We start from the raw sequence: 14,064 nt of genomic DNA, 5'->3' as shown, positions 1-14,064 counted from the left end.
TAGTGTACTCAGCCTTTAGAGGCGGGGCCCGTGGCTGCATGGTGCTCGGTAGGGAAACCAAGACACCTGTAAACTGACAGACGTCTTGCGTTGGGTTCTGCTAGCCTACTTCCGAAAGCCCTCACCCCATTCTTGGGACTAGGGGAGACTCCCCTGATTGGTCACATCTGGGGGCCTGGCCTGAGGGCCTCCTATGATTGGAGAGGTCCGGGCTGGGCGGCCCCTGGTGTCCGCCCCTCCTCTCTGCGAGTAGGAGGAGGAGGAGGAGGAGCGCTGACCCCAACCAGCTACCCACAAGACCGCAGCTCGTGCACTGGTTTGGGAGCCGCTTCCCGGAGTACAGACGGACATTCGGACCTTCGCAGCCAGCAGGTACTTCAGACTTGCAACCCCAGGGCTCTGGGACGGTGAGCCTCTTCTCCCTACTCCCCTTCTTTGACCTTGGATAAGTTTCTTTTTGCTTTTGTTATTGTTTTGAGTGTGGCGCCCAGAACCTCTCTGCTGCAGGCAGGGGCTGAGCCTGGGAACCATAGCTTCTGCCCTCCTCCTCCACTTTTTTTTTTTCTCTCTCCGTTTTTGAGGGAGAATTTCCTTGAGTAGCCCTGGCTGTCCTGGAACTAGCTCTGTAGACTAGGCTGGCCTTGAACTAAAAAATCCGTCTGCCAGGTCTCCAGAATGCCGGAATTAAAGGTGTTCATCACCGCGTTAGGCTCATGCCCTGGGAAATTTCTTCCTCCTCCTCCTCCTCCTCCTCTTTTCTTCTTTTTTGTTTTTTGGTTTTTCGAGACAGGGTTTCTCTGTGTAGCCTTGATTATCCTGGACTCGCTTTGCAGACCAGGCTGTCCTCGAACTCACAGCAATCTGCCTCCTGCGTGCTGGGATTAAAGGCGTGCGCCACTGCCGCCCGGCTTCCCTGGGAAATTTAAGTGCAGCTGAATCTCGGCTTCCGGTCTGTAAAATGCAGAGGTTTGGTAGCTAACACTGGCCCTCTCCTGAAGTTCCTGGAGAATTCTGGTCCTAGGAAGCTGCTGGTGAGTGTTGGCACTATCCTTTATCAAGATAAGTTCTCCTGCCCAGGAGACAATAGGGTCATATTTTACAGAGGCACTTAAGACCCAGGGAAGGTGACACTCACTTCAGCCTAACTGAAGTCTGCAGGCTCACTCTACTTTAACCTGTAGCCACACCCAGGATCATGGAAGTGCCTGATTGATCTTGGCTCTCTGAAAGACATATCCATCCCTAACCTGGAGTCAGGGCAAAGGGTCAGCCTTGGACAGTTCTGGAAAGGGGGGCCCTTATATTCTAACAGAATGCCTGCCCATGGAGTGAACCATGACCACCACCGGGTCGGCTCCCAGCCTGGGACTGCAGCATCAGGGGGCTGGAAGAGGGGTCCTGCAAAGGCCACAGCAGCCCCTGGGGGTGCCACATCATAAGAAGTCAGGGCTGGGAGGCTGCACTCCCTATCCTTGGGGGTCAGTAGGCCCTCCGGCCTCTATCCTGCTATCTGTGTGGCTAAAGGCAAATTTTCAGTGAGGGTCCTCACCTCTTGTCCCTTCCTCTCTCTGTCTTCTTCTCCCTGAACCCTGATACACAGCCGGTCTGCAGCTGTCCTGATTGCCCCTCTGCAGCCAAAAGTGGGGTTTTGTTTGCTTGTTTTTACTCCTTAAATCTTTCTGTGAGTAATAGATGTCCACGGGGGATGGAAGCAGGCATGGTAGCACAGATCTGAAATCTCAGTACTCAAGAGGCTGAGGTGGGAGGATGGAAAAGTCAAGGGCAACCTGGGCTGTGCACTGAAACTCCCTTGAAAGGGGAAACATACATCATACCACAGACACCCCACACACACACACACACATTACTGCTTTGGGAAATTGCACTGAGCTGTTATCTGCTGGAACATTTTGGCTCATATATTCCCAGACAGCAACAGTTTGCTACATCCTAATGGCATGGCCTACAAACGACAATACACCACAGTGTAAAACCCACCTGTTGTCCTCTGGCCCTCCCATAGTTCATAAGAGTGATACCAAGGCAGGGCTGAGCTATTTTTCCATGCTCCCTGCAGAGAATTTGTGCCTACTTACTGTCTTCCCATAGCCTCACCAGCACAGGGTATTCATATTAATTTTCAGTACCTGCAAATATTACAGGGGGAATATGTACCGTGTTTGACTCTGTGTTCTTCTCATTGGTTGTGATTTGGACATGTTTTTGTCTGTTGGCTGTAAGTTTTTCCTTTTAGTAAATTGCTTTGTTATTTCCACTGTTAGAGCCAGGCCTGTAAAGGCCACTGTTTGCCGATACTTTCTAACATAAACCTCTCTCTTCCTCTTCTCCCTCCCTTTCTCCTCCTCCTCCTCCTTCTCCTCCTTCTCCTCCATCTTTGAGACAGGATCTCATGTAGCCCAGGCTGGCCCCAAACTCTCTGTGTCACTGAGGATGACCTCGAACTCTCATCCTCCTGCTTCTGCCTCCCTCCCCCCCAACACACACACACACACACACACACACACACACACACACACACACACACACACGAGAGCTGTGCTAGCAGCCTTCACGGGTGCACGTGGTTTCTGTGGAGCTGCACACTAGGTTGGCATTCTACCGGCTGAGCTGCACCCTTACCTTTTTGGAGCAAAATGTAGGCTGGAGAGCCATATTCGTTTCCTTAAATTAATAATCAACTTTCAGAGTTTGTTTTGGGTTTATGGAAAAGCCGAGGCCAGAGCTGGGTCCCCATATGTTCGCTCTGCCCATGCCATGCCCTGTTAAACATTTACCACACTGCACAGGCTGGTACAGATGCAGTGATGGCTTCAAATCCATGCTCTGCGGCGGGGCTCTCTTGAGCTGTTTGTGGTCTCCAGGTTTGGGCAGTGTGTAAGGGCATACAGCCACCCTTGTAGTCTTCCCTATCCCACCATCCCCTCCTCAGCCCTGGCAACCACTCATTTTTTTTTTCTTCACTGTCTCTGGCTCCCTGGTTTGACTTCTCAGAGTGCTGTGGCAGTTGCGATCATAGGGGATGGCTCCTCTGCAGGTTAGCGTCTTTCCCTCAGCGGTTTCACTTAGGTGTCCTGAGTACCTTTTCACAACTTCCTAGCACGTGTCCTCTCAATTCTGGCTTATGTTCCATTATCTGAACCCCACCACCACAGGATTCTTTTCTTCTGATTCACTCGCTAAGGGGTGTCACAGTCGCTTCCTGGTTTGTTCAGGTCTAAGTAATGCTGCTGTCAATGTTTGCATGTGGGCTTTAAGTGGACATTGGTTTTTCTGTCCACTTGAAGACATACCAGTGAGGATGGGCTTTATTTCTGTGATGAAACGCCAGGACCAAGAGCAGCTTGGGAGGAAAGGGTTTATTTGGCCTTCGCTCATCATCACTGTTCATCATCAAAGGAAGTTAAGAACGCAAGCAAGACAGGAACCTGGAGACGGGAGCAGGTGCAGAGGTCATAGAGGAGTGCTTACTGGCGTGCTCCACATGGCTTGCTCAGCCTGCTTTCTTACAGAACCCAGGACCACGAGCCCAGGCGCGGCCCCACCCACAATGAGCTGGGCCCTCCCCAGTCAATCACTAATTAATAAAATGCCTCCATAGGCTTGCCCACAGCCTGATCTGATGGAGGCATTTTCTTAATTGAGGTTTCCTGCTCTTCAATATTCTAGCTTGTGGTAAGCTGACACATAAAAGGAGCAGGCGCAGAGTGGGTTCCGGAACCCATAGTTAAAGTGAGCTTTGCATTACATAGGACAAGAATGCTTTCGGGAACTGGAGAGGGGCTCGCTGGCTAAGAGCGCTTGCTGCTCTTGCAGAGGACCGGAATTCTGTTACCAGCACCCAAGCCAGGCAGCTCCTTCAGTTCTAGCCCCAGGAGACTCTGCTGCCACCTTCTGGCCTCTATGGGCTCTGCAGTTTGATGATTTAAATCTTTATTAACTCCTGTTTGAATTGTTTCCTTTCTGACTGGGTTTTGAGGGTCTGCTGTTCTTTCTCAGATCTCCCAGTTTATGGATTCTCGTTTTATTTTCTTGATGGAGTCCTTTAAAAGAAGAAATATTTAACTGAATGAAGTAGGACTTAATTGTCCTTTTCATGAGCCCTCCGGTACTGTGCTTTGAAAGTTATTGATGAATCCTCTTGTTAACTCCGAGAGGCTTATAACCTCAGGTCTGTGGTCCATTTGGACTTAGTTTTTGTGAGGGTTGTGCAACATTTGAGCCAGCGTGGCTTCCTATGGCATATTCACACACTGACCCCTGAGAGTTCACATGGCCACAGGCTAGTGAGACTGGGTGGGCAGCAGGCACGGGTTTGGGTCTGAAAGGCACATGTGTGAGGTTGGCCAAGGCAGACAGGCATCACTGCTCTGTGCTGAGTGAGCTCTGCGTGTCTGATGACCAGCAGGCATTTCAGGGTGCTGGTTGCAGCAGCACGCCACGGAAAGCACATGTGTGAACCATATGGAAATTCATGAGGCTGCATCACACCTATGGTTTCCGGGCTTCTGAGTGTGTAAAGTACACATTGCTTCTGTTTTTTTCCCCTAACCCATGCATTTGTGGTAAATGGGCAATTTAAGGAAAGGTACCAGTGAGATCCCAGGTTCTATAGGAATGCACTGGACTTAGTAGCCATTCACTCTGAGTTCTGCTTTGTCCCATCTGCTCTTTCCTAAGCCTTTCCCATTGGTACCCTCCTCCCAACCCAGTCCCCTGCGCTGTGGAGGCTGGTGTTAAGCAAGGCCCCTTTTTAAAAAAAATGTTGCATTGGTATTCATGTATGTCTGTGTGAGGGTGTCAGATCTTGGAGTTACAGAGAGTTGTGAGCTGCCATGTGGGTGCTGGGAATTGAACCCAGGTCCTTTGGAAGAGCAGTCAGTGCTCTTAACTGCTGAGCTATCATCTCTCCAGCCCTGTGATGACTTTCTTACGAACAGTGAGGGAACAGAGGCTTAACGTGGTTTGGCCAAGGTCACTGGGACTGGTCAACTCCAGGGTATGTTCTAAAATGTCACTGAGGACCCGCACCAGGTTTGCGAACAATTCCAAGGACTAATGGCAGGGCCCCTAAAACTACAGCCACTGATCCCCCCAGCTGCCACAAGAGTCTTCACACTCACAGAGGTCAGGATTACCCGTGTCCCCTGGCTCCTTTGCACTGGTGGCAATCTCCCCCAAACAGACTGCTGTTCGTGGAGCCCCAGGCATGACCAAGGCAGAAACCGGAGTGTTTTCCCCTGACTCCAGAGAGCCCTTTGTAACCCTCCGGCTGCTTCCTCACCAGGTGCCTTCCAGCCTTCTGTTGCCATGAAGATTGCAGTCATCGGACAGAGCCTGTTCGGCCAGGAGGTTTACTGCCAGCTGAGGAAAGAGGGCCACGAGGTGGTGGGGGTGTTCACCATCCCAGACAAGGATGGGAAGGCAGACCCCCTGGGTGAGTGAGCAGCTCAGGGACAGGGAGAAGGAGGGGGAGGGAAACCCACCTGCTGGGGCAGAGGCACTACAGTGGGCAGGTAGGTAAAGTCTCACGGGGGTGGGGTGGGGTGCGGTCTCATGATGCAACTGTTGCTAGAGAGTACTTTCATACCTTCCACCCTGAATCCACACTGACGCCAAGTGACTGTAGGGTGGGATCCGTGTCCTAACCAAGAGCCGTGGAGAAGCCCAGCTTGTCCCGTGTTCTTCTCCTAACTTCTCTGACCCAGGCATCTAAGCTCTGAAGGGCTCCTGGGGGGTGGGCACCTGGGGTTGTCAGCCCCCAAAGTGGGCAAGCTTCAGACTACCATCTTGGAGGCTCCGTTAGCCTTGACTGCTCAGCTCACTCTAGGGTTCCTGGTGTAGCAGAGTGGGCGGAGCTGAAAGGGTTTTCCTTTTAGCGTCTTCTGGGTGCTGCTATCTCCTTGGGGAGGGGCCACTTGGGGAAGAGTCACAGTCCTAGACCTTTGACTTGGAGCAGGAGCCTGAGCACCCAGGATGCTGGGGCCTCCATAAGATGATCAGACCCTTATCAGGCCTGATGGAGAAGCACTAGAGGGCACGGCTTAAAGATGAAAGACTGAGAATGGGAAGGCAGCTTTGTGGGACCAGCCAGATCCAGAGCAGAGCAAGCCAGCCACAGTGACCCCTGGACTCTGTTTTACCACTACTGATGTCTGCCAGGCCTCAGCCTGCATGCAACTGACCACACATTGATACACATGACCCCATAGCCTGAGCTCTGCAAATAGACACTAGGAATGACCAGACGATTTCTGCTCCCGGGGCCAGCCCAGGCCTCATACATCCTTACACACAGCCCAGACCTCAGATGGCCTACAGGAGTGTCTGCCTGGACACATTGAGGATACTTTGGATGTACAGTCTGACCCTACTGGCATCGTAGCCAGTCACATTGCAAAGCAGAGATTTGCCCTGTCTTCCTCTTGTTTCCCTTTTTATTTACCCTCAGACCCCAGTTCATGGGATGGTGTCATCCACATTCTGAGGAGTCTCCTCTTTTTCAGTTAGCACCTTGGAAACAGCCTCATAGGCACACCAGAAGTGTGCCTCCTACTGAGGCCAGCACTAGTGACTTTAACAATGTAGATTAGTCCTTGCATCGGGACATGGTGGCCAGGATGAGGACAGACAGTAGGGGTCAAGCCAGTCAAAGGAAGACATCACAATAGGTCTTTCAGGAGAATTGCTCAGGATGATCATAAGCACTGAAGAACAGAAGGCCAAAGAGAGCCCTGCAAGGTCAGGGTCGTGCCTTCCAGAGGCAGGTGCTACCACCAAGCTGAGGGTAGGAAGGGATGGGGCTGTGTAGGAAACTGGGCCTGTGAGAAGGCAGGAGGGGCCCTGCAGGCTGCGCCTGGGCCTTCAGGCTCCAGGTGTGTGAAACAGAGTGTGAACATTGGGGCCACGTGCGCAGGCTGGGAGCAGGGGTTCAGCTCTGGGAAGGAACCTGTAGCTGGGGTGAGACATCCAGCTAAGCTGGTGGCCAAAGGCCAGGATGCTCCCAGGAAGAACCAAACCCTTTCCCTGCCCTTCTTCTCCTCCTCCCTCCAGCCTCTTCACCTCCTCCTGGCACGGGAACAGCTGACAAGGCCGGACACACTAGTGTCTGAGAGGGAGAGAGGGAGAGAGGAGAGAGAGAGAGAGAGAGAGAGAGAGAGAGAGAGAGAGAGAGAGAGAGAGAGAGAGAGAGAGATATCTGGGGTGGAGAGGGAGAGAAAAGGAAGAAAGGGAGAGGAAAAGGAGAGAGGTGAGGGAAAGGAGAAAGACACAGTGTTAGACATGGATGGGCCTCTGGAGAGGACAGTGAGGACCTGTAGGATCTGAGTAAGAGAGACACGTAGAGGCCTTAGTGCTTGGCAGGAGGCAGCATACGGGCAGGAAGGTCCCTGCCCATCACTCACCCTTGGCCAGCAGTGCCCCACCCACGCCCTAGTAGAACCTTGTTGGGCAGTGGGAACTGGAAAGGACACCAAGAACAGCCCAGGAGCCCCGTGGTAAGCCCAGCTGACGGTGTGTGGGTGGCGAAGAGATGACAGTTTTTCTCACCTGCTCTTTCCAGGCATGGAGGCTGAGAAGGACGGCGTGCCGGTGTTCAAGTTCCCTCGGTGGCGGAATCGAGGACAGGCTCTGCCCGAGGTGGTGGCCAAATACCAGGCTCTGGGAGCAGAACTAAACGTGCTGCCTTTCTGCAGCCAGTTCATACCTATGGAGGTCATCAACGCCCCTCAGCACGGCTCCATCATCTACCACCCGTCCCTGCTACCCAGGCACCGAGGGGCTTCAGCCATCAACTGGTAAGATGAGGTCCACCCTCCAAACTGCCTGGCATGGCACCCTCAGCCTGAGACATCTCTCTGGGGGCAGTCAAGTGCAGTGCACAGGTGCTTTTCCCAGAACCCCAGTGGGGGAGTGTTAAAACAGCATGCTTTCTGGCTGGTTGTGGCACACACCTTTAATCCCAGAACTCGGGAGGCAGAGGCAAGAGATCTCTGAGTTCGAGGCCAGCCTGGTCTACAGAATGAGTTCTAGGACAGCCAGGGCTAGGCAGAGAAATCCTGCCTCCAAACACAAAAACAAAACAACATGCTTTGCAGCAATGGGATCAGGGACTGTGCTGGTGTTGCACCTGCAGGAGGGTAGAGGGTGCAGGGGGCTCGTTCTAGGGTATCTCGGAGGCTGCAAAAAGCCGGGATTCTGTATCCTCATTTCACCTGCCCTGGGGGCTGTCGCGGAAGCAAGAATGCTTTGGACACGTAGCTGGCAAGGTTGGAGATCATAAACACTGTTTCCTCTCTTCCCTTTCCTATGGGATCAGATGTCAGCCCTCCTAGGACTCCTAGGAAACTCCCGGTGGCCTCCTGCAGAGTGGCAGAGGCCAAGGGGCAGCTCCCAGGGTGTCCTCTGGGATGACACTTTCCATCAGACTGACATTTCCCTCGTTCCTCCAGGACCCTCATACATGGAGATAAGAAAGGCGGCTTCACTATCTTCTGGGCTGACGATGGTCTGGACACTGGGGACCTGCTGCTCCAGAAGGAGTGTGAGGTGCTTCCAGATGATACCGTGAGCACCCTGTACAACCGGTTCCTCTTCCCAGAGGGCATCAAAGGGATGGTAAGGCTGAGGGCTGGCCGGGCCCACCCTCCCATCCCCTGCCTGCCCTGACACAGGCTCTCTATGCTAGGCTCCGCTGCCCCTCCCTGGTCCCCACTGGCCAGGGACCCGTCCCCAATTTTAGGATTTGTGAAAGAGGCTACTCACTCCTTAAGTCTCTCAAAGAGATGCAGTGAAGACGGTGAAGGAACCATGGGCGGTGTGGGCAGAGCCCAATCCAAGAGGGTGTTAGCCCAAAAGGGCATGTTTTTTGGTTGGGGTCTTTGACTAGACAAGCCTAGAGGCAGGATGAGCCAGGTGTGGTTGAACCCAAAAGCCACATCTGTATCGCTGGGTTCTCACACCTCAGTTTGGCCCCTTTTCTCTTTAGTGCATTTTATCCTCAGGTCAGGTGCCCTGCATGAGATGAAAGATGATTGACTCCTAAATCTAAGCTTTCAGTTCCCTCCTCCGTGGGTACCAGGAAGGTCTTACAGGCCGTGTGTGTCTGTGCAGGCTACTGCTGTTCTTGGAGGGTTAGGCTGGTAAGAGGACCAAAGCCGTTAATAATCAGGCCAGGAAGTTTCCAGACAAAGAGCTTTGCCATGTCAAATGAGCAAGGTGTCATCCATTAGATACCCGCAAGCCCTGGGCCATCTGCCCCCTCGCCTCAGTCCCCTTTAATATCAGCTGTCCTTTTGTCTTTAATGTTTTCATTGCGTTGAACAGTAGTGAGCAAAGCTACCTTGTGAGATACTTAACCTGAGACAAAAGGACTTCACATTCCATCGCAAATGGCTCAGATGGCCATCGGAGCTGGAGTGTCCATGGCAACCACTGCCCATAAGTGCCCACTTAAATTAACTTTGGTTAATTTCCATTTAGGAGTTTGGCGGTGGGGTATACCTCTGTAGTATAGTGATTATTTTGTATAAGGGAGGCTCTGGGTTTCATCCCCTGCATTACAACACACACACACACACACACACACACACACACACACACACACAGACACACTTGAGGACCTCAAGAATTGCAGGGTTCCGGGCCATTGTACGGAACTGTGCAAACACAGTCCATGTTTATCACCATAGCATATTCCAGCAGCCAACCCTGTATTACAATTTCTGATGCCCTATTTCTTTTCTTTAATTAATTAATTTTATGTGTGTGTGTGTCGGCCTGCATGTACGTATGTGCACCATGGATGTCAGTGGAGTTACAGGAGGTTGTAAGCTGCCATGCGAGCGCTGAGAATTGAGCCCAGGTCTTCTTACAAGACCAACCAGTGCCCTTAACTGCTGAGCCACCTCTCCAGCCCCACTCTATTTCTTGTCAACAACAGCTCTTCTGGGTCCCCCGCTCAGGGTGGGTTGCAGGCCCTTTGTCACGCCTTGTTTCAGATCCCAGATAAGTTGCTTTATTACAGGTGCCCAAGCCCACCCCAGGGCTCAGGCTCTATACTTCTTTAAGCAGATTCTAGACAGCAACCCACAGGCTCGTGTGTCTGTTATTTCTAATGGGGCTTGGCAGTTCCCTCGCCTAGAGATCTAGAAAGTCTATATAATTTAAGGCCGTGACGTGCTGGTGGTCTGTGTGTCATTCTAGCCCCCAAACCCTGTCACCCACATCCTGTGTCCGTGCTGTAGGGTTTCTTGGGTGCCTGCAGTGGAAGGTGTGAGCTGGGTGTGAGCAGGTGCCCCGATGCTGGGGAAGCTGACTTGTAGAGTCTCTTTGCAGGTGCAGGCTGTGCGGCTGATCGCAGAGGGCAGAGCACCCCGCCTCCCCCAGCCTGAGGAAGGAGCCACCTATGAGGGCATTCAGAAGAAGGAGACGGCCAGGGTGGGTACCAACCCCAGCTACCCAGCATCGCTTGTGAGTGGCTGGAGTGCAGACATGGCTCAGGGAAACAAGGCTCAACTGACAGTTATAGAGCAACAGACAGTGGGGTTACTTCAGAGCATCAGAACGTGGAAGGAACGAGGTCCCTTCAGGCGTCATGTTCTTCCCATTTCTCTTTAAGTAGAAGGAGCATCACTCCAGGGGTGGAGCATAACTGGGGCTAGGTGCATGTATCTCCAGGATGTTGTCCTTGAGGCTCCCTGCAGCAACAGTGGGTGTGGTCCCGTGGCTGCCTCTGCTTGGGGCTGGTTATCTCTGTAAGGAGGTCTGCATGAGCCCCGTGTGCATGAAGACACAGTGCTGGGACTCTACAGGGTGGACCTTGGCACTCTTCCAAGGGACTCTGTGGGGCCTCAGCCACCTTGACAACAGTGGAGTACCCTCTTCTCAAAGCCATTCTACAGGCTGTTCAGGTAGAGAGACCTGGAGTCAGGGCGCCCAACCAAGACAACCCCTCTGCACTCAGACCCATGCCCAGGAGGATGCCCAGGTCATACCTGCAAGGCTAGGCCCACTGTGCAGCCGTCTTCAGGACTAGGAGAGGCTAGCTGAGCACCTAACATCTTGGTCCCCACAGATCAACTGGGACCAGCCAGCAGAGGCCATTCACAACTGGATCCGTGGGAATGACAAGGTGCCAGGCGCTTGGACAGAAGCTTGCGGCCAGGTATGTTCCCACAAGGTTGGCGTTGGGCGGGAGGTGCTGTATGCCTCCAGCCTGCCAGCTGGAAAACCGCCCGCCAGCTTTAAAATGCTTGATGAATTCTCCAGCCCCGGCTCTACCCCCTCCCAAATGCCCCCTCCTCCAGGACTAGGAGATCCTGTACCATTAAGAGCTAAAATAAGACGTCTACTGCCCATTGGTGGCCCCGGGCATCTGATGCAATCCTGTAACCTTGCTGGATTTGGTTACCTTGAGCCTCACCTCTATGCTCTCAAACGCCACAGGCCCAGCTCTGACTTTGGCTCAAGGGAAGCAGTGGACTTATAATAGGGAAATGAAGGTTTTGTGCACCCCTCAAGGTCCATCTGATGTCCCTGACCCCCCGCTCACTTCACTTCCTGCATTGACATGTGACCCTTTGCTCTGACCCGTTCTTCTGCAGCAGTGGCCAGCAAGGGTTAGTGACCCTGTGGCGTACTTAGAGCAGACTTTTCTGGGGGTCTGTGCCCCTAAGGTCTAAGGCTCTGAGTCAGTGCAAAGATGCAGGAGGCTTAATATCTGGGGGCCCTCAGATCTCCTGCGTCTCATCTGTGGCCTCAAAGACTGGGTCTAGGTTCTCCTCAGCCTTGTGTGTAGATCACAGCCCCACGAGGTCGCTCTTTCTCCCCCTGGAGGCTTCTCTCAGGCCCACTCAGCCTTGCACACTCTAGGGTCACACCCTTTGTACCCTTGGTTTTCTCAGGCCTGTGGAGCACCAGCTGGGCCGCAGATTGCAGGGCCTCATCTTACCCGTTGTCACTTGGCTTCTCTCCCTCCGTAGAAGCTGACATTTTTCAACTCGACACTCAACACTTCAGGCCTGGTGGCCCAGGGAGAAGCTTTAGCCATCCCAGGAGCCCATCGCCCAGGCATGGTCACCAAAGCAGGACTCATCCTCTTCGGGAATGACAATAGGATGGTAAGGTGACAACACACTGCTGTGAGCCATTGCCTGCGTCACAGTTTCAAGGTCACCCACATTGCTGTTCTAGGACTCGGCCCTTCAGGAAGACCCCAGGCAGCCCTCAAAGAAACAGAAAGAACCAAGAGTCAAGGGTGTAGGCCCCCAACATGAGCACAGGCTGTCAGGTGGGCCTGTACCTTGTCTGATAGGCTGAACACCCTGTGTGACAGAAATCCTTTCTAGTAGCCCTGGCCTTGGGCTTCATATATGTTATCAAGGCCAGGTCCATGAACCCTTTAGGCCTCAGTGTCCCTCTCCCTGAATGGGCGTGGCACATGACTTGGTACAGGCAGTGCTAGGCTTAGGTAGATATTATTGGGTTTTGCACACCAGAATAGCGGCTGAATTGAATGGAGTGTACTTAGGCACCAACTACTATTTTAAAACAATGAAGAGGCATTACATTTCATCCCTCAGACAACCCTAGGAGATAATTACAGATATTGTTTGCATATTTCAGAGGAGCAGGTTGCAATACAAAGACTTAAAAAGTCTGCCCAAGGCCACTCAAACTAGTCAGGGACAGAGCTGGGCTTCAGACCCTAAATTCTGGCTCCGAGACTACTCTGTGGCCCTGAGACTCAACTCTGGGGGTTTTCTCACAGGAGATACTGAGCTAGGGAGAGGCAGGGCCTCCAACACTTTGGCTGTGTGAGTGTGGACAGGGTGGAGTGTGGAGAGTTGTGAATGAGCCACACGGCTCTCTCTCAGTGTTCACAGTATTATGCCTCCAGAGAGAACAAGGCTGGTTGACAACTGCCACTTAACAGTGGATGGGCGTTTAGATGTGCATAGTGGATATGTGCAGATCGATGCTATCTGTCTGTTATAGAGGTCCCTAGAAATAGCATCTGAGAGGAGAATTCTCCCACAAATGATATTCAGGAGCACTGTAGGAAAAATCCCCAAAAGCTGTGAGGCCAGAGGGACAGGCTCAGCAAAGTCATGAGGTCAGGGACTGGGCTTGTCTGATCCAGGTGTTTCTGCAGATGCACTGACTTTGCATCTGATGTTCTCATCCTTGGGGGAGGGTGGAGCCCTTGGCCTCTCTAGCCACAGGTACTTTCCCATCAGGCGCAGCATGAGGGAAGTGTGCAGTATGCTGCCAGTGGCCAGTTCCTTGCAGCAGCTGGAGGCTGCTGTTATCATTTGGGAGGAGCAGGTTCCCAAATGTCCTGGCTGCCTCTGCCACTGCAACCATATAAACAGCAGAGCACAGATGCCTTCAGGAAGCGTGTCTCAGGCTTGTCACTGGGTCTAGCTGGCCTTCTGCTTGCTGAAAGTTCTAGAACATCTTCAAAGGCAACTGAATTGGCTCTATAGACTCTGCGTCCAGCCCTGATTGTGGCTCTAGAATATTCTTTTTTTTCCCCCCCCAAGACATTGTTTTTTGTAGCCTTGGCTGTCCTAGAATCACTTTATAGACCAGGCTGGCCTCAAACTCACAGCGATCCACCTGCCTCTGCCTCCCGAGTGTTGAGATTAAAGGTGTGTGCCACCACCACCTGGCTTCAGAATATTCTTATATCTACCTCATATTTGCCAGATTCTGTAATGTATTGTAGGGGTTGTTTGAACCCTGTTAACTCATAAATAATTGTTTAATAAATGTTAGAAGGTTGGGCAGGGAGAGACAAGATAAATAATTTTGCATGGGCTGGCATGTCTCCATTGAGAAGGGTGACTCAGCTGGCATTGCACACTCTGCACAAGCTCCACAGGGCTGGAGCCAGGCTCTGCCTAGAATGCTGTCCATGAGGATGCAGGCTAAGGCTCTGCCTGCAATACTGGACACAAGGATGCAGGCTAAGGCTCTGCTTGGAATACTGTACACAAGGATGCAGGCTAGGCCTACCAGACTCTCTTTGTATCCTTTCCTCTC

The 14,064-nt window shown here is 52.5% G+C and overlaps 1 protein-coding gene across 2 annotated transcripts in view; it reads left to right on the top strand.

The window, feature by feature from the left end:
• The first annotated feature begins 267 nt into the window (after nucleotides 1–267).
• Nucleotides 268–14,064, top strand: part of ALDH1L1 (aldehyde dehydrogenase 1 family member L1) — a 53,390-nt gene continuing 39,593 nt past the window's right edge. Inside the window, exons 1-7 of one of the 2 annotated variants that reach the window (XM_084765943.1) lie at nucleotides 268–372; nucleotides 5,306–5,455; nucleotides 7,580–7,814; nucleotides 8,469–8,634; nucleotides 10,354–10,455; nucleotides 11,093–11,182; nucleotides 12,000–12,137. In XM_084765943.1, the coding sequence (XP_084622069.1) occupies nucleotides 5,329–5,455; nucleotides 7,580–7,814; nucleotides 8,469–8,634; nucleotides 10,354–10,455; nucleotides 11,093–11,182; nucleotides 12,000–12,137 (858 nt within the window). In that variant the 5' untranslated portion in view covers nucleotides 268–372; nucleotides 5,306–5,328. Of the gene's footprint in view, nucleotides 408–5,305; nucleotides 5,456–7,579; nucleotides 7,815–8,468; nucleotides 8,635–10,353; nucleotides 10,456–11,092; nucleotides 11,183–11,999; nucleotides 12,138–14,064 lie in introns of both variants that reach the window. The other variant, XM_084765944.1, reaches the window with a different exon arrangement.

This window comes from Acomys minous (assembly GCF_964271855.1).
Source record: "Acomys minous genome assembly, chromosome: 17".
In the NCBI taxonomy this organism is placed as follows: domain Eukaryota; kingdom Metazoa; phylum Chordata; class Mammalia; order Rodentia; family Muridae; genus Acomys; species Acomys minous.
This window is presented reverse-complemented; position numbering and strand designations above follow the sequence as displayed.